Source organism: Cololabis saira, chromosome 8 (genome assembly GCF_033807715.1).
Source record: "Cololabis saira isolate AMF1-May2022 chromosome 8, fColSai1.1, whole genome shotgun sequence".
Taxonomy (NCBI): Eukaryota; Metazoa; Chordata; class Actinopteri; order Beloniformes; family Belonidae; genus Cololabis; species Cololabis saira.
Window position 1 is genome coordinate 9,721,463 of NC_084594.1, and position 21,078 is coordinate 9,742,540.

The window sequence follows — 21,078 nt, forward strand, 5'->3', positions numbered from 1 at the left end:
AGTCGAAATTTCGCCTTTTTTTCTCGAAATTTCGACTTTTTTCTCCAAATTGTATTTCAACATTAATCTCCACATTTCGACTTTTTTCTCGACATTTCGACTTTTTTCTCGAAATTGTATATTAATCTCGACATTTTGACTTTTCTCTCGATATTTCGACTTTTTTCTCGAAATTGTACTTCACCATTAATCTCGACATTTTGACTTTTATTCGACATTTCGACTTTTTTCTCGAAGTGCACAATAAAAAAAAATCTTCCCCTCTCAAATATTTTTTCTCCTGCATGGCCCTAATACTCTTCCGTAAATTCTGTTGTGGGAGTTAAATGACAGATTTATTTTCCCCAATTAAATAAGCCACATGTATCAAAATTGCTTTAGGATTTTTTAGTTACCACTAATGAGCAAATAAGTATAATTATAATTATTATTATTATCGTTATGTAAAGGGCCAGTAGTGGGTGTGATGTTTACAAGTCATGGTAAACAACATTTATTTGATATCCTATGAGTCCAGTTTCTTCCCCCAAGCTGTTGCTCTGATGAACTCTCATCACTCATAGTCTCAGAGTAATCAATCAATAACTATGCAATAACAATAATAACAATAAATAATACTAATAATAATAACTAATAATAACCACAATCATATGCTGTAACAATGCACCTTTCAATAACCATGTCTACCTCATACTGCTGCACCTTTCACTTTTTTTTAAAATTATAAATATGTTAATAAGAGCCATTTGTCCATTTACTGTATGTGAGAGAAAATAACTGAGTCAAATTCCCTGTCTTGTTTGACCTGACTTGGCCAATAAACCTGATTATGATTATGATTATGATGAACGACCTTAGACTGTGGGAAAAGCAAAACATTTTCTTCTTATTAAGAGCAATTTCCTGAGCATTATTCATTTAAAACGTAACTATATTGTAACATTTACATAAGATTTAAATTCAAATCATAGCATTGCAGAGTTAAGTTTTCTGGTTTAAAAAAAATGAGTGGATCTCACTGATTACTTTAGTAGATTTTAATTGTGCGGACACACTTCCTAAGATTTTTCTGCTGCTGCTAGGACATAACACAGCCAGGAGCAGCGATCACAGGCCGCAGGTGTTTCTGCGACACGTGGAGGAACTACAGTACTTCAGCCAAGTCACCTGAGGGAAATACCTACAACTGCAACCTGTATAACAAGTTTGAGACTTTTATTTCAGTTGGTCCATGAGATATTGACACGTACAAGTTGTACAGTCCCCTATGGATGAAACTTTAAAAATTGAGTTCAATTCAATGCAAAACACTTTATTGATCCCCTAAGGAAAATTAATTGATAATAAATAATATAAACTTATTATAATGCCACCTATAGGCAAATATCAGTCATTTTACTTGCGCAGGTCATTTGACTATGGGCTAAGTTCCTGTATGACCTAGTGTTTTTGTGGAAAATAATAATAATGCGGATTATCATCATTATTATTATTATGCTTAGCTGATTGGACTCCCTTCTCCCACGGTCCAAAAACGTAGGTGTGAATGTGAGCATGCATTGTTATTTGTCTAAATATGTGGCCTTGTGACGGACTGGCAACCTGTTGAGGGTTTACCCCTGCCTCTCGCCTGTAAGGAGCCAGGATAGGCTTCAACAGGCCCCTGTGACCATGTACAGGATTAAATGGGTATAGAAAATGGACAGAAGGATGATTGGACACTTTATATTCATTTTTACAAGTAGCCTAGCAATAACTTTCTCCTTCTTTCATAAATCCATCTTATATTAACTAACATTCTTTAAAAAAAAGCATGTTTATTAGTGTAATTTTTATTAAAAGGAAAGAAGGCAATCATTATATAACATTTATGAAAAATAACAAAGTTTAACATCACAAACCCCAAGAAAGAAAATAGAAATTACATTCAAACAAGGACAATACATTTACAAACTTGTGATATTCACAGAAACGGCCAGTGTGTATTTATTTCAGTGTCACTAATAGAATATGCAAGATATTATAAAATACATAAATTCTGCAGTTATCCAAAGTATCATGTAAGTAACTTGCTTCACAATAAACTTATGAGTTTGTAGTTAATAGATGAGTTGCACATATGGAAAGCAGCATTTCTGTGGGTGTTAAATTGGAAGCCTCAGTCTCAATCACTGCTGCTGCTGCTGCTGCTGCTGCTGCTGCTTGACTGTGAAGAAAAAGGACAATATCATATACCTAGTTTTGTACAGGTCATTTATTCATTTTAAACAAAAATACCAAATGATTCATTTAATTCATCACACACTGGACATTTAAAACATGTATCTGGCATTGTGAAAGGATGATAGTAATCTCCTGTTCTATAGACGGCAGATGGAGTCATAACATTTATAAGCAGGGTCAAAACCAACACCAGCCAAAGGCAAAATATGGGTACTATTTATGAGTTTTGCAGGTGAATAATCAAGGGCCACACTAGGTAGGTGAATAATAAATGGAGATAGGGCAGTGGGGGTGTTATATTACACCTGTCATCAGCATGTTCAACCCTTACAAACAGAGCACTTTAGATCGGCTACGAACCCATTTTCAGTTTGTAGACACAACTGACAACAACAAATACTTCGTTACCTTACTTAAAGGAGCTTGAGGCCGGATTGTGGCAGGATTTATGAAAAAAATCCGTATACATTTTAAGTTTTCTAGTAATAATGTCAGATGAAGCGTTCCAAACCCAAAAGAATGAGTCCTCTAGTGTATCTCTCCTTTGCCTTGAACAGGCTGTGTGCTGCAAAATGTGCTGCAATTCGGTCCCGAATTTCCCGCGCTGGGCTGCGGATGTGACGTCACATGACGCTGCATGTGCGTTCTCCCCGTTCTCCCGTGCCAGCTTCACTGTTGGCTGCAGTACCCCCAACGGCCGTCGTGGTGAAGGGTGGCGCTAGAGAGTCTCATTTCTTAAAAGGAGCCTCATGCTCCTTTAAGTAGAAATGTTGGTTATCTATACTTCACTGGAGTAATTATTTTTCAGTCGAATTTTTACTTTTATTCCTTACATTTTCACACAATCATCTGTACTTTTTAATCCTTACATTTTAAAAGCAGCCTCGTTACTCTATTTCATTTCGGCCTTTATAAAAAAACTATCCAGTTAAATTGCTCCATCCGGATAGAGTGAATTTGGTTGTGGTTGTTTCAGATGTTCTTGTCCAGTTTTGTTCTTACATCCGTTCCCTCAGATTCCTGCAACTAAACTTGGATGTTCATTCCAATAAATGTTAGGATAAATGATAACATGCCTCTGAAGTTTGACTTTTTGCACCATTACACTTATAGGCAACTAGTCATCATATCTCCTGCTCTCTGAAACACATGTTAATGCTCAATAGTACACATATATGGTTCTTTTATATATTTGCATTATACTAAAATGCATTCATTTTCAATGGCTTTTGTCCTTAATGGATTTTTCCCCCTTACATTACTTTTACTTTTATACTTTAAGTAGTTTTGAAACCAGTACTTTTATACTTTTACTTGAGTAAAAAACTTGAGTTGATACTTCAACTTCTACAAGAGTATTTTTAAACTCTAGTATCTATACTTCTACCTGAGTAATGAATACTTTTGACACCTCTGGCCAAGAGCATTTAGAATTGATGATCCAGTTGCACATACAGTATTTTTTTCATTATTTGCTCTTGTGGCTGCTATGTATTCTCTCCTGATCTCACTAGCTTGTATCATACAACCATTCATTTATGATAAAACATTCACGTATTAACAGTCCTGTGAAAAACAACATGGAGAGAGAACTGCAAGTGCTGCTGACTTTGTTATCCTTGTTGTCAGCTCTTACACAGTTAAAGCCTGCATTTTAAAATACTGCAACTACCAATTTGAGGAGAAGGAGAGCCATTTTGAGACCAATCTACCTCAAAAATAATCTTCAGTAGAGCATGGATGGAGAAGGAGTTGAAACACAAATGTGCACAGAGATTGATTTAGTTTTAAAACAGAACTACACTAACGTGGATGTAGCCTCAGCTAATTTCAACAATTTCAAGAGACTTGAAACTCAAAAACAAAAGCATTAACTCACTCCCCACTGGTACTTAAACAGGCAATACATTTTAGCAAAATTTTGATTTAATGACTTTACTTTTTCACAATTAACCAGGGGTTTTTGACCATTTACCTTGAAAACTCAACTCCCTAATATGAATTTAGCATGAAGAAATGTGGCTTTTTTGCCATTATGTATGCCAGGTTTTACAGGCTACACACTAATTAAGTTAAAAACCACTGACAGGAAAAATGAATAATGCTTTGTCAGAAAAACCTTGAGCCCTAGCATGTATAAGAATATTATCCTGAAACCCACTTAAGCATTCATGCAGGCCGAAGGCATGCCCCAATCTTTTATAAGAAATAACCACTCAATGATTTCATAGTATAGTAAAGTTGATATATTTGGGATAATAGAAATCTTTGGAGGGCAAAAGTCTACAGTTTCCAAGATCACCACAGGCCAAATTAATTTGTGATGGGTATTTTTCACTATTGTTTGTCTTTCACAAATGATCACAGACAGCAGAGGAAAATAAAGTCCAACAATATCAGTTTGTTCAGAATTTTTGCTTGTACAATCCAACTTCATCCAGACAAGAAAACAACTACCGTATTTTCTGGACTATAAGCCGCACCTGCATCCGCTCTATTTTTAAAAAAATAATTTTAAAAAGATATACAAGCCGCACCTGCATACAAGCCGCATCCGCTCTATTTAAAGAAAAAAAAGATATGCAAGCTGCAGATATTTATGTTGTTAGATTAGATACTTACTACATGTACAGAAGGATTTTGAACTGTAAATGATGTACATGTTTGTACCTAAATAGATCCTTTCCTAACAGTGTCTTTTAACACGGCAGCAACTTTACTGATTAAAACGGGACAGAACCAAGAGAAAATAACCAGTATTTATTTATCTATTCATCTGTTTGAAATCTGCTTCTACCTACTTCTATCTGCTAAAGAAGAAGTAGCGTATTCTTCTTTGCATTTATTTAGTCTTAGTTTTGATTCTAATTCCGGTTAGAGCGCCCCGAGCGGTGGAAGAAAAATCCACAGAATAGCCGCATCTTTGTATAAGCCGCATGGTTGAAAACCTATGAAAAAAGTAGCGGCTTATAGTCCAGAAAATACGGTAGTCTTACTGTAAACTCAACCTTACCTTGCCATGTTTGTGGTGCCCATGCTTATGTGCTTTCTTCATCTTTTTCTTCATCTTCTTATGGGCTTTGTGTCCAACCAAACCCACTCCTATTCCTGCCAACCCCCCAGCCAATCCCCCAGCTAATGGTCCAGTCATGGGACCAAGCCCATGAGAATTTCCTTTGTGGTCGCCTTTTTTGTGACCCCCTTTAGGAGATTTTGGGTATGGACCTGGGTGAGCCCCTGCAGGAGGAACCCCCGGATATCCACCTGGAGCCATGGGGTATGGTTGGGCTCCAGGGGCTCCGTAAGGCATCAGCCCTGGAGGAACACCCGTTCCCATGGCTGGATTCACACCAGCTGGATATGGACCTGCTGGGTATGGACCTGCTGGGTATTGAACTGCTGGGTATCCTGGGACAGAAGGCTGAGGAAAGACTCCTCCTGGAGGATATGCAGGGTTGTGGCCAGGAGGGTAGGCAGGGTTTGCTGGACCCATTGGAGGAACAGGAGGACCTGATACAGGCAAAAGAACACATACATGTCTTATTGGTCAAAAAACCTTTCCATGAAAGTATTTGCAAAATGTATCATAAAATATCAGAATGATGCACAGTTTATGTCTGAACCCTTACCTTGATTGGGCCACATGGTTCTTTTATTATCTTGATCAGATCAGGACTTCAGGTCTCATACACAATCCTGGGAAACAAAGTCAAAATCAATGGCAAGGCAAGGCCAGGCAAGTTTATTTATATAGCACAATTCAACACAAGGTAATTCAAAGTGCTTTACATCAACATTAAAAGCGGCAAGACATAATTGGACAGTAAATAACAAATAAAATGAAATAAAATTATGAGAAAAGAAGGTAAAATAATAAAAACGAAAGTTGCTGAAAACTAAGGGCAGTAGTGTACCACAGGTACACATCTCATTTGCGGTTTTCAGAAAGTATTTAATTTAAGAGTACGCTTAAATACCAAATAAATGAAATAAAATGATAAGAAAAGAGGTAAAATAATAAAAAGCACAAGTTGTTAAAAGTAAGGGCAGTAGAGTACAGGTAAGTATTTAATTTAGGAGTACGCTTCAGTAAACTGTAATGTTTTTAGGCCTGATTTAAAAGGAGCAATGTAAACATGATGATTGCATGAAAGCTTAAACTGTCTTTATAAACTACTATAAAATGTAAATTAATTTTGTGTTATCTCATTGAACACTATATATGGCTCAACTATTCATGTGGCCTTCAAAATTATGTTAATAGTGTCTAAACACTACTGGAGATCATGTCCATTGATGTATATGTATTGTTTTTAATCTATTTCCTCCTTTTTTTTTATCTGTTTCTATGTTTTAAAACTTTTTATAAACCAATTATAACACTTTTGAAAACACAAATATTTAGCAGCATAAACTCATGTCAGATTCCTGAAAAACAATGACACTCCCAGCAGCTGTCACTTCTGCATCACAGATAAATCAGAGCCAAAGAATATATATATCTGTATATGTATATAATCTGACAGTTTTAGACCCGTGGCTAATAATAACTGTGGGATTTCTTAGGCTTACCTGAGAAACTTTCTTCTGTTTGTGTGAAGTTTGTCAGGAATTCAGATCTCCAGGCTTCTCTTCCGCATTGAGCTTTGGCAAAGTGCAACAGGAAGCCACGCCTTATCTTAAAGGGGACACACAATTGTGTACGTCACGGCTCAAGCCTGAATTATGGTTCTGCGTTAAATCGACGCAGAGCCTACGGCGTAGGGTACGCGGCGACGCGCACCGTACGGCGCGCGTCGCCGCGTACCCAACGCCGTAGGCTATGCGTCGATTTAACGCGGAACCATAAATCAGCCTTTAATGTTCAGATGAATGTTGTTCGACCAGTTTCTACGGCACAAAAGAAAATCACAATGTTGTATTCTCCAACAATTACCAGTCATGTTTTTTTAAGAGGGTGGGCTCGGGTGGAGAAAGGAAACCGTTTCATCTGTCATAATCATCCATTACGTCATGAATGTGGTGTAACCACATAATAAACATACTAGTCATTGATTCAGTAGGTCATTGAAATACATGTTTGTACACATTATCTAATCTCACCTGCATTAAAAAAAAATCAGTGAATAAGAGTTTTGAAAAGAACTATTTTCACAACATTCATATCAAACAGGTCTAGCAAAGTTGTATTTAAAAGGCAAAAACAATGTTTAACAGCACTGATACAGTTTTACACCTTATCATAGGAAATAAAATAAGATAAAATAAAATGGAAACAAAATAAAACAGTAACACTTTGTTTATGACATGAACAAAGGTTCTTTTCCATTCTTGTCTCTCATTAGGATAACCAAAACCAAAACAGTGATGATGTTGTATATACATTGAATACGTATATAACTAGTTTTAATAATGTCTACTTTGAAAAAAGGCATGCCACTTGTGGTGTAACTACTTGTTTTAGATATAACCTTTGAATTCACTTTAGTGAAATACAAACATAAAACCATCCACTTAGAAAAATAAGTTGTATTGTAAATAGCTTTACAAATATTTAAAAGGACAGTTAATGTTTTTGACATATTGCAAGTCAAGTGGAAAGGGAAAGACATCTTGGAAAGTAAAATAAGAAGTGACTAATCTGTTCCTTATAATGTCAATCAGACATACAGGTCACAGTCACATGTCTTCACAGTCATCTGTATTGATTCAGCACTCAAAAGAATGCAACATTTCAGAAATATTAAAAACCATTACTGTAAAGAATTGTTGTTTAGACCTGCCGGGAAGCTGTCATGGTGAAGACAGATTTTTATTTCTCAAATGTACATGCCTTTGACCCACAGTTTTGAAAAGACATTGACATACTGACTAGGTCTGTTTTCGATTGTTATTTTATTCTTCTTGTAAAGCACCATGTGTTGCATTCCTAATGTATGAATGGTGCTATATAAATAAATAAAGTTTGAGTTTGAGTTTGAGGTAAATTAGAATTTGATTTAAAGTCAATGCTAGCCAAAGCATTTTTAATTGTTAATATCACAGATTTAAATATGTTATATGTACATGTGCTTAGATTTATTTTTTTCAGTGTGTATTGGATAAACACATGCGTGCTCGTGCCCGTGCAGCTACGTAAGGCTGCAGGACACGCGCACCCAATTGTCTGTAATTGAACGTGAACCTGCGCATGCGTGGAAACACCAAACTTTGCGCCAAAAGCAAAAACGTGGGAACGTCAAACTTTGGCTGTTCGCTTCGTCCTCGTCAAATTGTACAAAAGATGGTAAAACAATTTATAGCAATAGTAATTAACCCTATCCAAATATTGTAAACGTTTTTTAAATTGAAATTGCATATGTTTGTGATAGTTTACCGGTGTATGTATTGAATGAATGAACATGTGCTTGCAGGCGCAGCTCGTTGTCGGACTGCACTTTCTCACCAGGGAGCTCGCTGATGTTTTTGAGGAGGATTCTGAAAGCGATGTGACATTTTACGGCTTTTCTGACACTGAAATCGGAGAAACGGTAGGTTTGAAAAAAAAAAAGAAAAATATAGCAACTTTGGTATGTAGTTGAATCAAGATTTTCACCCTTTCATCAGCCTGTACTGCATTGATTAATAGATTATTATTTCCATCCATCAGAATTCAGATTTTGAACATGCGGTAGGTTTAAAAATAAAAAAATCTAGCAACTTTTGTAGGCTATGTAGTTCAGGGGTGTCGGAATGTTTTAGATGTGTCCCTTTTTTAGCGAACCGCGATACAAGGAGCTGTGTCATCAACAGAACTGTCCAGACTTGATGACAAGCTGGTGATGATTAATTAGAATCAGGTGTGTTAAAGCAGTGACACACAGGGGCGTCAATTGGGTATGAAGGTACGGCAGCCGCCACACCTTGGCTTCAGGGGAAAATGTAAATGTATGTTTTTTAAATACATTTATGGAATTACCCTGTGTCTATTTGTATTTATTATTCTATTATTTAATACATATAAAATAACTACAAATGCAAATCAGAACAACATATCACTAGTTATTATATACTGCAAAAACTCAAAATCTTAACAAGAATATTTGTCTTATTTCTAGTTTCAATGTCTGAATTGTAGTCAAAAAAAATCTCATTACATTTAAGATTTCACCTGTTTCAAGTAGATTTTTACTTAAAATAAGTGGAAATATCTGCCAGATTTTTTTGCTTGTAATGAGAAGATAAATCTTGTCCCACTGGCAGATTTTTGTACTTATTTCAAGTGAAAATTTACTTGAAACAGGTGAAAATGGTCAAATAAGTTATTTTTCTGGTGATGACTCTTGTTTTAAGTGTAATGCGATTTTTTGACTAAAAATGAGACATTTTAACTAGAAATAAGACATATTCCTGGTAAGATTTAGAGTTTTTGCAGTGAGCGAGACTGCACTTGAAAAAGTTCAAATTTTCTTGACCACACAGATTAGCTACATAGACTTCTGTGATGAGTATTTGCTGGACGTGTTGATTGATACTCTAGTTAAGTTCTGTGACTCGTAACCTTGCCATACCTTAGCTTTGACTGAATTGACGCCACTGGTGACACATCTAAAAACATGCAGGACACCGGTGTTCTGCCAATCCTTGCTCCCTGCCGAGAAGTGGTACTTTGTTGTTCTGCGCATGCGCACAGTCTATTTTCAAAGTTTGATTGCCACGTCCATCATTTCTTGCACGATGTAAAATGGATAATATAGGGATGTTCAGTGGTGTCAAAAGTATTCACATTCATTACTCAGGTAGAAGTATAGATACTAGAGTTTAAAAATACTCCTGTAGAAGTTGAAGTATCAACTCAAGTTTTTTACTCAAGTAAAAGTATAAAAGTACTGGTTTCAAAACTACTTAAAGTTTAAAAGTAAAAGTAATGTAAGGGGGGAAAAAGCCATTAAGGACAAAAGCCATTAAAAATGAATGCATCTTAGTATAATGCAAATATATTAAAGAACCATATATGTGTACTATTGAGCATTAACATGTGTTTCAGAGAGCAGGAGATATGATGACTAGTTGCCTATAAGTATTGTAATGGTGCAAAAAGTCAAACTTCAGAGGCATGTTATCATTTATCCTAACCTTTATTGGAATGTACATCCAAGTTTAGTTGCAGGAATCTGAGGGAACGGATGTAAGAACAAAACTGGACAAGAACATCTGAAACAACCACAACCAAATTCACTCTATCCGGATGGAGCAATTTAACTGGATAGTTTTTTTTAAAGGCCGAAATGAAATAGAGTAACGAGGCTGTTTTTAAAATGTAAGGAGTAAAAAGTGCAGATAATTGCGTGAAAATGTAAGGAGTAAAAGTAAAAAGTCGTCTGAAAAATAATCACTCCAGTGAAGTATAGATAACCAAAATTTCTACTTAAGTAAGGTAACGAAGTATTTGTACTTCGTTACTTGACACCTCTGGGGATGTTGAGTATTTGATCCTTCAAAATACACGACCCATGACATGAATTGCATTACACTTTGTGAACATTATACGATAAAGAGAAAAAAACAAACAATTCTATCACTTTATTTGATATTCATTCAGTCATTCGCCTTTATTTAACCAGGCAGGTCATTAAGAACACATTCTTATTTATCCTTATTTTCATCTGTCAGAATTCAGATTTTGAACATGCGGTAGGTTTAAAAAAAAAAAAAGAGAGAGAAAAGTGTAGCAACTTTTGTATGCAGTTGAATCAAGAATTTTCACCCTTTCATCAGCCATTACCTATACTGCATTGATTAATAGATGTAATAGATCTATAATGACAAAGCATCCTTATTTCCATTTATCAGAATTCAGATTTTGAACCTGATCAAAGCGAGCCTGGCATTTCCCCCAAGAAGCAGGAATCCACATCTCAAAGGTCTGCTGGGCCTCAACCGTTCAAGCTGAGGGTCGCTCTGCGCTCTGCTCCCTCCACCAGGCCGTCGTCAGATGATGACGAGTACTATGATGCAGAGGAGGAAGTCACAAAGTCAAAAAAGACTAAGAAGAAGAGACATGAGTCATTTGAGGATGAGGAGACGGCAGTTACTACTCCTGAGGAGCATGGATGTGATTCTGCAGGAGATGTGAGCAACACTTTCCTGGCCAAGAGAGAGCAGAACATCAAGGCCAACAAGACAATGGTGAGTCAGAAAGAAACATAGCAGTACATTATTTTGTAAAAACAGTAATATCACAAATGGTCTTCACTTGAAGTTGAGTTTTGCCTAAAATTACCAAAGACACCATCCCGAAACCCTAAAAACAAACTAACTGCAATTTTATTGAGTGTTTCCAAATGGGGCAGTATTGGTTGGTTTATTTATTACTTCTGCTTACTATGGAAGTGTGGGGGAACACATATAAAACAAACACGGATACAATATTCAAACTTCAAAAAAGAGCAATAAGAATTGTAAATAATGCGGCCTTTAGAGAATCAACAAACCCACTCTTCATCAAACTGAGAACACTCAAATTCAAGGATCTGGTCGACTTCAATACTTTACAAATCATGCACAAAGCAAATCATCAGTTGCCACAAGACATCCAGAAGTTGTTTCAAATAAAAGAAAATAAACACAATCTCAGGGGAATACAGGGTTTTCACCGACGTCACGAAATGGGCGGTACCGCGACCCGGCAGCCATAGCGGCGGCATTATTTGTAGGCAGAGTGGAGGCTGTGGAGGGCTGGAGGTTGAACAACAACAACAAAGCGGCTAACATGTAAAATTTGACCATGTCAAAACCACGGAAAACCTCGGCAAAACGTGGGGAAGATACCAGATACCGGGAAGGACTTGGTCCTCCAGAAAGGGCGAGGTATAAAGAGAAATTAAACCTTTTAGGTGGCCTTGATCCGTACGAGCTGGAGCAAACAACGTGGACCACGGATGACCCGACTATTCTGCCAACGATTAAATATCCTGACATCGTGAATTACCTCATTTTTTCCCCAAGCCCATACACAGCTGAGGATCTAAAAGCCTACAAAGGTTTGGAAGCTTATAACCAGATGGTGTGCGGATGGGTGAGAGAGCTGATGTATCAACAACTCCATGAACGGTGCATTGTGAAAGCTAAGGTAACGTCGTTAATAGATCAACTTATCTTTTACAACTGGGACCAAATGGACCCCCATTTGTACACTGGCAGAGTAGGGTGCTAGAAATTTAGTTTGAGAAACTCTGTTGTAAGGCTATGAAATGAATAAATTATGGCGAGCAATAACGCTAAATATACAGTAGATTATTATATTATTATATTTATTTTTCACTTACCTGACAAGAAATGTGAAGAACAAACACGAATGTTGTCAAGATTCTTGCCCGTGAAGTTCTGTTTCAGTGCAGCAAGCCACAGACGTAAGTTTCGGCAAGTATCTCCCTGATTTGTGATAACTTTTGGAAGTCTGTAAAACTCCAGGTGTTTTTCTCGGTCAGACCGATTTGTACAACCGTACACACGGCAATAATTGACCATTTTCCACGCGGATTGTGATTACGGTTTATGAAGGAGCAGAAATGTGCAGTCTCTCATACGCTCTGGCTTTGTTTTGGTCTGGGGGGGTGGGGGGTATATCTCCGTAATGGCGACTTCCGCGTTTGGTGACGTCACGTGAAAGCCCTGTATATGCAATTTTAAAAAACAGCATGTAGGAACAAACATCAAAACCCATTGTGTATCAGTGAAGGGAGTTAATCTGTGGAACAACTGTAAAGATGAAATGAAATCATGTAATTCACCAAGTAAGTTCAAACGAATCTTTAAAAACACTAGTCTGTATGGATACAAAACGGAAATGGACACATGAACTGACAGCCAATGACCAAAGTGCCTTGCTCAGCTGAACCTCTTTTTCTTTTCTTTTATGCTTTTCTTTTGGAGTTCTGTGAAATGAATACATTGTAAAAACAGAACATTAGAAGGGGTAGGACTAGAAAAGTTTTTTTGAAACTTCATCCTACACCCTTTCAAACAGGAAATATTTATTTACATATAGATTTGTCTCTTTAATTTGCTTTGTTTTGCTTATGGTTTTCTTTGTTTTATTTTTCGGTATATACATTTTATGTATTCTGATTATTTTGTTTTAACCTGTTTGAATAAATAATTAAATGAAAATGAAATGAAACTATAGGTAAAAAAAAAATGGTTAAGTCAAGTAGTAAATAAGTAGACTTTGGATTTGATATGAACAAAGTCTATAAACAAAAAGTGTTAAAAATGGTAACTGACTTTGATGCCAGTGCCTTATAATGTTACTCCCTCTGTAGTATTGTTTTTCTTTCCTTGAAATGTGTATTCTTATTCTGAACAACCAGTAAGCGGATGGAAAGTTGAATATGGTAACATATGGTCCTTCAAATAAGCTGCTGATGCTGAAACATTCAGTGAAATGCAGAAATGTACTGCTAGTCAAATTCAGTAATGCTAAGGTCCTGGCACATTTGTCACCTTCTTTTATTTATGGCCCCTATTGACAGTTGGCTCAGCTAATGGCAGATCTGCAGAAAATGCCCGGAGGAGCTGGACTTTTGGAAAAACAAGCAACCAAACAGAAAACAAAAGAGAGAAGATCTGTGAGTAAAACTGGGAAGCCATTCAACCGCTTTTGTCTTTTTAAAAATTGAAGAGTTTTGTATACATTTTGTATTTCTTTATGGATGAATCGACTGAAACGATTCTCTTTACTCTATAGCGTCCACCACGTTCTGTTGAAAATAGAAACGAGTCCAGGAGGAATCCAGAGCGGGCTTCTCGCAGACGGACCCGATCAATGGGAGTAACCGAGGACGGTGCAGCTGCTCAGCAAGAAGACGTGGAGCTGAGCTTAGAAGAGGAGCTACTGGAGGTCAGTTAGGACATTTATTGACCAGCTGGAAATGCATTAATTTGCATGAATTGCATGAATTTTACACTCAAAGATTATGTGTGTAGACTGGTGGAAGGATACTGTATGAGTTTATTTTATATTATTGGTTCAGAACATAGAGGTCAGTTACAGTTGAAATAATCCATTTTACTAGTGATGCACCGAAATGAAAATTTGTGGCCGAAACCGAAAATAATAATAAACACTTGGCCGAATACCGAACAATACCGAACATGGTTCTTCAGCAGTTTTTCATTTATTTTATTTTGCCAATTTTTTTCACCATTGCATAAATCAAATACATTTGATTTAGGCATGCTTTTCAAAGAAAAAAATATTTTACAAAATTACAAGGTAGAAAATATTTATTGAACATAAAAAAATGATTTTTTAAAAATTTCCCAGCATTATGTTGTTTTGGTTCCACCTCCTGGTGAATGTTAGGTAAAATTCTTATGGGGTTAGTTTTTGGTTGGCCAACAATTTATGTAGTGCGCAACTTTACGGGACGGAGCGGCCAGTCTATTTCCTTATTTTACAACGCCGTTATTAATTGTTCGTTTTTTTTTCCAACTTATTCCACCGAACACCGAAAGTGTTTTTTTGCCATTTTCGGCCGAACAATTTCGGTTACCGAACAATTGGTGCATCACTACATTTTACAGTTATTCAGTATTGTTACAAATGTGTGAAAACACTAGGATTTTTCATAGGATTACATAAAAAAGCATGGCTGAATAATTCTAGACCTTAGCGATGAAGCTACTTTGCTGTTATACTTTCCTCAGCAACATTTGGAGAAATTCCATGTTGCAGGCAGTGAAAACCGTTGTGTTCTTGTACTATGCAGTCGAGGACAGGTTTTATTTAGAAACACCATTGTTATCTGTTTCAGGTGCGCCGAGCTCCCCGGCAGCGCGGACCTCGATCTCAGAACAAATCTCATGTGATCCGACCAGTAGAAGACATCACAGAAGATGAAATTCAGCTGGTCGCAGACAATATGACGGACAAAGTGTACAACAGCGTCACAGTGAGCCCACACCTGAAATTAATTTGAGCCATGATTAGATTACAGGCAACTCATATACTTCTTGAATGAGATCTCTAGGTTCTCTGCCCTGTTATGAACACGTGATCAATTCAGAGGGTTTGTTTCCAGGAACCATGTCAGCTTGGGTTGCTTTGGCAACAATTTAGATGTCAATACAGTGGAACCAGTGGTCTCTATTGGTCTGTTTTAGGTTTTCGTGTGTTAGGTTCAATTTGGCTTTGCATGTACAGAGCCTTTCCAAAAGGTAATGATACAGTATTGGTTTTCTCCAGATTTTTGTCATTCATTCTGCATATTCTAAAACAAGGTTAGAGTTGGTAGTCTGGACAAGACCCATAAACAAAGTCCACCTAGTAAATTGTTAAATAACATGTGATTCATATTTTGAATTGTCAGCTGGTTACAAAATTGGCTCTTATTTTACTGCATGGGTTGAGCTTGTCTTTCAAAGAAACTCTTTTTTTCTCTTGTTCATGTTAAAACATGAGTTTCTATTTTATTTGAAATAATTCTTGTTATCTACCGTAGCTCCTGCAGTCGCCAGCTATCTGTGACTACTTTTACATGCAGTCAAAATTCGGGTTATTGCTAATATTCCGGTTACTGAAACATTCGGAATATTCCGTTTACATGTGTGAGCAAACAGGGTTATCCCTGTATACATGGTAATTAATCATTTGGGATATCTCGATCAAACCAGTGACGCGCGGAGAACGTCATGACGCAATTCCCGTCATTTCCGCTTCTTCTTCCTGTATCCAAATTCAAAACAAATGCTGCTTCGCGCAACTTTTCGCTCACTTTCTTTTAAATCTCGCTATCCCGGTACTTTCTACCATTTACAAATGCCAAAATGTTCATATCCTTCATTACATTTATGAAGTGATTAGTCTCCTCCTGGTCTTGCGTTTCTCCGTGTTTATAAGAACTTCCTGGACTCAAAAGACCAAGATTCCTTGCGAAAAGAGCATGCGCAGAAAACAAATTCATGTTCCGTTTGATGGGGATACCCCGTTAGGCGTTTACATGACCCAATATTCGGGTTTTAAAAGGAGTAACCCAGCAAATTCGGGTTATTCAAAGGGGTTATTGGTGTTTACATGGCCGTGCAAAACCGGGTTATTGCTAATATTCCGGTTTTAAAAGGGTTATTGACTGCATGTAAACGCAGTCTGTGAAGGAGTTGTCTGGGCTAGAAAGTTATGAATCCCTTTGGGATGTGGCCAGTTTGATCACAGATGCTTTAACACCTCCATGATACTGATAATATTGAGATGGCGTTAGGTAATGCAGTTTTCTGTATTTACAGGGTTCCACGTGCCATCAGTGCCGCCAGAAAACTGTGGACACAAAGACCTGCTGTCGCAGCGAGGACTGTCGTGGGATTCAGGGTCAGTTCTGTGGGCCGTGCCTGAGGAACAGATATGGAGAGGATGTCAGGAAAGCCCTGCTCGATCAGGTCAGACCTCGGATACGCCAGTATTCTCCACACTTATTTAGACATTTTCCACGCTCTTATCGGTATCACACACACTGGGATCTGGGAGGGGCGTTCAGTCAGAAGGATATTGAAGGCAATTCCTTTTTTCTTAAAAAAAAACACAAAAAAAAAAAAACAGAAAACCTGATCTACCTGTGTTGTCCTTGCCCTGGGAACTTTGGAATTTAATCATTATAGGCAGTACTCGAGTTGTAAAAAAGAAATCCGTGGGGATGGTGGATTTTAGCATATGGGGACAGATCATTTGTGCTGATTACAAATAATATAATATATTACAAATAATAGCACTGACCAAAACACCTGCAGAAATACTGCAGGAATGACATAGCAGCAGTTAAATGCAGCCTTCTGTAAGCTTTAAATATCCACTGGGCTTACATCAAATACATCAAAACACAACAATAAAAACTGTTTTCTGAACTTATCAATATGACTCTGTCCTTCACAGGATAAGTAAAATGGATCACTGCAAAAACTCAAAATCTTAACAAGAATATTTGTCTTATTTCTAGTTAAAGGAGCTTGAGGCCGGATTGTGGCAAGATTTATCAAAAAAATCCGTATACAAGTTTTCTAGTAATAATGTCAGATGAAGTGTTCCAAACCAAAAAGAATGAGTCCTCTAGTGTATCTCTCCTTTGCCTTGAACAGGCTGTTGCTGCAAAATGTGCTGCAATTCGGTCCCGAATTTCCCGCGCTGTCCTGTGGATGTGACGTCACATGACGCTGCATGCGCGTTCTCCCCGTTCTCCCGTGCCGGCTTCACTGTTGGCTGCAGTACCCCCAACGGCCGTCGTGGTGAAGGGTGGCGCTAGAGAGTCTCATTTCTTAAAAGGAGCCTCAAGCTCCTTTTTAAAATGTCTCATTTTAGTAAAAAAATCCCATTACACTTAAAACAAGACTCGTCACTGGAAAAAACAACAATTTTCACCTGTTTCAAGTAGATTTTCACTTAAAATATGTAGAAAAAATCTGCCAGTGGAACAAGATTTTTTTGCTTGTAATAAGAAGATAAATCTTGTTCCACTGGCAGATTTTCCTACTTATTTCAAGTAAAAATTTACTTGAAACAGGTGAAAATTGTCAAAGTCAAGTTATTTTTCTGGTGATGACTCTAAATGTTGAAATAGCAGTAAAACCACATTCATTGATGAAATGACATAAGGGATGGAAAGGGGGGATGGCAGTTTTACAGGGAGGATGATTTTGACTGTTTTTATTTCAGGGGGGGATGCCATCCCCCCTCAACTCCAGTACTGATTATAGGACCACTGATATTTATGCAAGTTTCAATATTAAGTAACAGACCAACACATAAAACAGCTGTACTTCTCAATGTATTGAAATAAAGAAACAGACTGGCAGTTAAGGCTCTAAAGTTTTAGACCACAGTACTTAAGTCTCTTACCTCATTCGGAAACCTCTTTAATCAGCATCTTTATAAATGTTTTACAATGATGAGGAAATACAAAATGTTTTTAGTGCAATAATAGTTCTTGCTTGTCCTCACTGATCAACCCTCCCCATGTTATGCCAAAGCCTCTACTGAAATATCATAATTATGATTTTGACCTGTTGAAATACAGTTCTTCTTTTCAATTTTTCTGCTGTTATATTTGTGTACTTTGGATTAATCTGGTTAGAAAGTTTTCTTTGTTCCTAGCTTTATGAATTCTTGACAACAAATGTACGTGTCTCCTCTGTGACCAGACCGTTGTCACAGAACTGTTGTGGAATATCCAGATGTTTCTCAATTCCCAAGAACACAAATATGGACTTGCGTTCTTGGGAAGTCCATACTTGTAAGCACAAGTCGGGAGAACATACTTTTGAGGATGTGAGAATGCACCTCCCTCTTTCTGCAGCTGGAACAACAGCATACTTGTTCTTGATGACGTCACATCTGAGCTGACAGGCTAACACGTGTTGCACTGTACACGTCTACAGTTTAGTTGGTTATGAAAATAAACGCCCTTAACACTAAACACTTTTGTTTGCCAGCCGCGTTACCAATAAAGCTCGGCAGAAGGGAAAAGAAAAAAAAACTGAAAAATGTCCAGGTATTTTTTTCTGTTCTTGTGCAGATGTGTTGCAATTGGAACAGAACTTTGGATGCCAATGATGACATTTCACAAGAAATTGAGTATGCACAAGAACGCATATTGACGAAACGGCCAGTTACATAATTTACCTTGTCGTCACATCATGGGCTGAATGCCCCAATTTTTAATTTTTTTTTTTTTTTTCCAAGGTTTATCCTAGGGGACCATACATATACAGGACTGTCTCAGAAAATTAGAATATTGTGATTTTCTGTAATGCAATTACAAAAACAAAAATGTCGTACATTCTGGATTCATTACAAATCAACTGAAATATTGCAAGCCTTTTTATTTTATTATTGCTGATCATGGCTTACAGCTTAAGAAAACTCAAATATCCTATCTAAAAAAATTTGAATATTCTGGGAATCTTAATCTTAAACTGTAAACCATGATCAGCAATATTACAATAATAAAATGCTTGCAATATTTCAGTTGATTTGTAATAAATCCAGAATGTATGACATTTTTTTTTTTTTTTTTTTTTTAAATTGCATTACATAAAATAAAGAACTTTATCACAGTATTCTAATTTTCTGAGACAGTCCTGTAGATTAAAGGCATGTTGACGCATGCAAAACCATAATCTTTAACAGAAGACTTTGTAAACCTCTTATTAATCCCAATACCTACATTTGATAGTTTCTGGATAAATAGCTAACTTAAACTGTGAGTGATGTTCAATGAAAATATAGCCAATGCAACTGTCTGTTTAGTCACATTTGGGGGATTTATCATGGCAGGTTGAAACAAGATTTGAGGACAATTTATGAGCGGTCAATCTTATTCACACTTAGGTTGCATGTAAAAAGTCCTGCACAAACTCTCTGTGACGTCACCTGTAGGTTTTCTGGATCTGGATAGTTTAGTCTAGGCCTGTGTTGAAAAAATCGATTTCCCAATTCTAAATCGATTCTCATATTAATTCCTAAAAATCGATTCATATGTCTAAAGATTTTATTTTTTTCATCACTACATTACAACTTTGGGTTATTTTTTTGTTGGACACGAGAATAACTGGTGCCATGTTTTTGCCTTTTAAATATGTTTAAAAGGTATGAAAACATTAAAGTGTTATAATTGCATAAATTGTCTATATTTCATTACTTTATATACTGTCTTGGGGTTACATTTGCAAAAAATGCTAAAAACCAAATGCTCAAAAATTAAAAACCAAAATAGAACGAAAATGGAACAAATAAAAACTGTATGTGGGAAAAAATAAAACCGATTTCATCCGTCTCTGTTTCCTCCCTGGATCTGTTTGGTAATTCTGACTTACATGATTTTTCTGAAAGCAGTTCTATCAGCATTCTGGGAGCTGATTGGTCCTTACAGCATCATTAGCTGCCAATACTTGCCGTTTAATCTCAATATAATATGTTGCATAACTACAGTCATATTATTCATGCAACAGCTCAAAAAACAGTTTTAATAACACTAACCCAAATCAATATCGGAATGGAATCAAATCTTGACATTTGAATCGATCCCCAGCCTTAGTTTAGTCTGTTGTGGGTTAACAGATTTTCTACATTTTTTTATTTTTATTTTTCCATTCCTGAGTGGGTTCAGTTCATTGGCTCTTTACAGACTTCCATCTATCTGATCCCCCTTCTACTTGAAGCCAGAGATCTTCTTCATCCCAGACCACACTTCTCTCCCGTTTGTACTGACCTCAATAATTCTGCCTCCTTCATGAAGGCTCTGTGGAACAATGCACTGAATTCATGTGGTTTCAATTACACTTTGTCACATTTTAGTTGGCCTTTAATCAGTTTATGACCAAAGTAAAGGCCAACTATGCAACCCTTTGACGGACAGTTGACGCGGGGACTGCAATGTGTTGCCTCTTCTTGATCGTACTTTGAAGTTTATGATAGCAGTTTTTATTTATTTTGTTTTTTCTTTATTTATTTTGTTTTTTCTTAGGGATGGAAGTGTCCGCCCTGTCGAGGGATTTGCAACTGCAGTTTCTGTCGTGCGCGTGAAGGCCGCTGCCCCACTGGGATCTTGCTGCCCCTGGCTAAATACAACGGCTTCTCTGACGTCCACTCGTACCTCAGCAGGTGGAGTTCCTATCCCATTATGTGCAGTGGAGACAGTTTTAACTGGAAATTGCATTTAATTTTGCTTTTTTTCCTCCCCCCTCTCCCATCCTTACAGCCTCCGTAACAAACTGAAAGGTGAGGAGAAAGTCGAGATGTGATTTCAACACCGGAGCGAAACAGCTGATCAAAGTGTCTTGTTTTTTTTCTCCATTTTGAATGTTTGTTCCCGTTTTTACAAAAACATT

General features: G+C 37.0%; 2 protein-coding genes across 3 annotated transcripts; one reads left to right on the plus strand and one right to left on the minus strand.

Annotated features, from left to right (window-relative positions):
* Positions 1-1,816: 1,816 nt before the first annotated feature.
* Positions 1,817-6,890, minus strand: prr13 (proline rich 13). Of its 2 annotated transcripts, none has more exons than XM_061728400.1 (4): positions 6,796-6,890; positions 5,853-5,919; positions 5,237-5,733; positions 1,817-2,206 (listed from the first exon to the last, which is right to left on the minus strand). In XM_061728400.1, exons 2-4 carry the CDS (start codon positions 5,866-5,868, stop codon positions 2,165-2,167), a joined length of 555 nt encoding a protein of 184 aa, XP_061584384.1. In that variant the 5' UTR covers positions 5,869-5,919; positions 6,796-6,890; the 3' UTR covers positions 1,817-2,164. The 2 variants fall into 2 exon arrangements, with proteins under 2 accessions (XP_061584384.1, XP_061584385.1); XM_061728401.1 differs by having other exon boundaries at positions 1,817-2,198; positions 5,232-5,733.
* A 1,734-nt stretch (positions 6,891-8,624) lies between these two features.
* Positions 8,625-20,991, plus strand: LOC133449105 (cell division cycle-associated protein 7-like). Its single transcript, XM_061728239.1, has 8 exons — positions 8,625-8,753; positions 11,056-11,391; positions 13,737-13,832; positions 13,952-14,104; positions 15,021-15,158; positions 16,489-16,638; positions 20,715-20,851; positions 20,949-20,991. Exons 1-8 carry the CDS (start codon positions 8,625-8,627, stop codon positions 20,989-20,991), a joined length of 1,182 nt encoding a protein of 393 aa, XP_061584223.1.
* Positions 20,992-21,078: the final 87 nt, after the last annotated feature.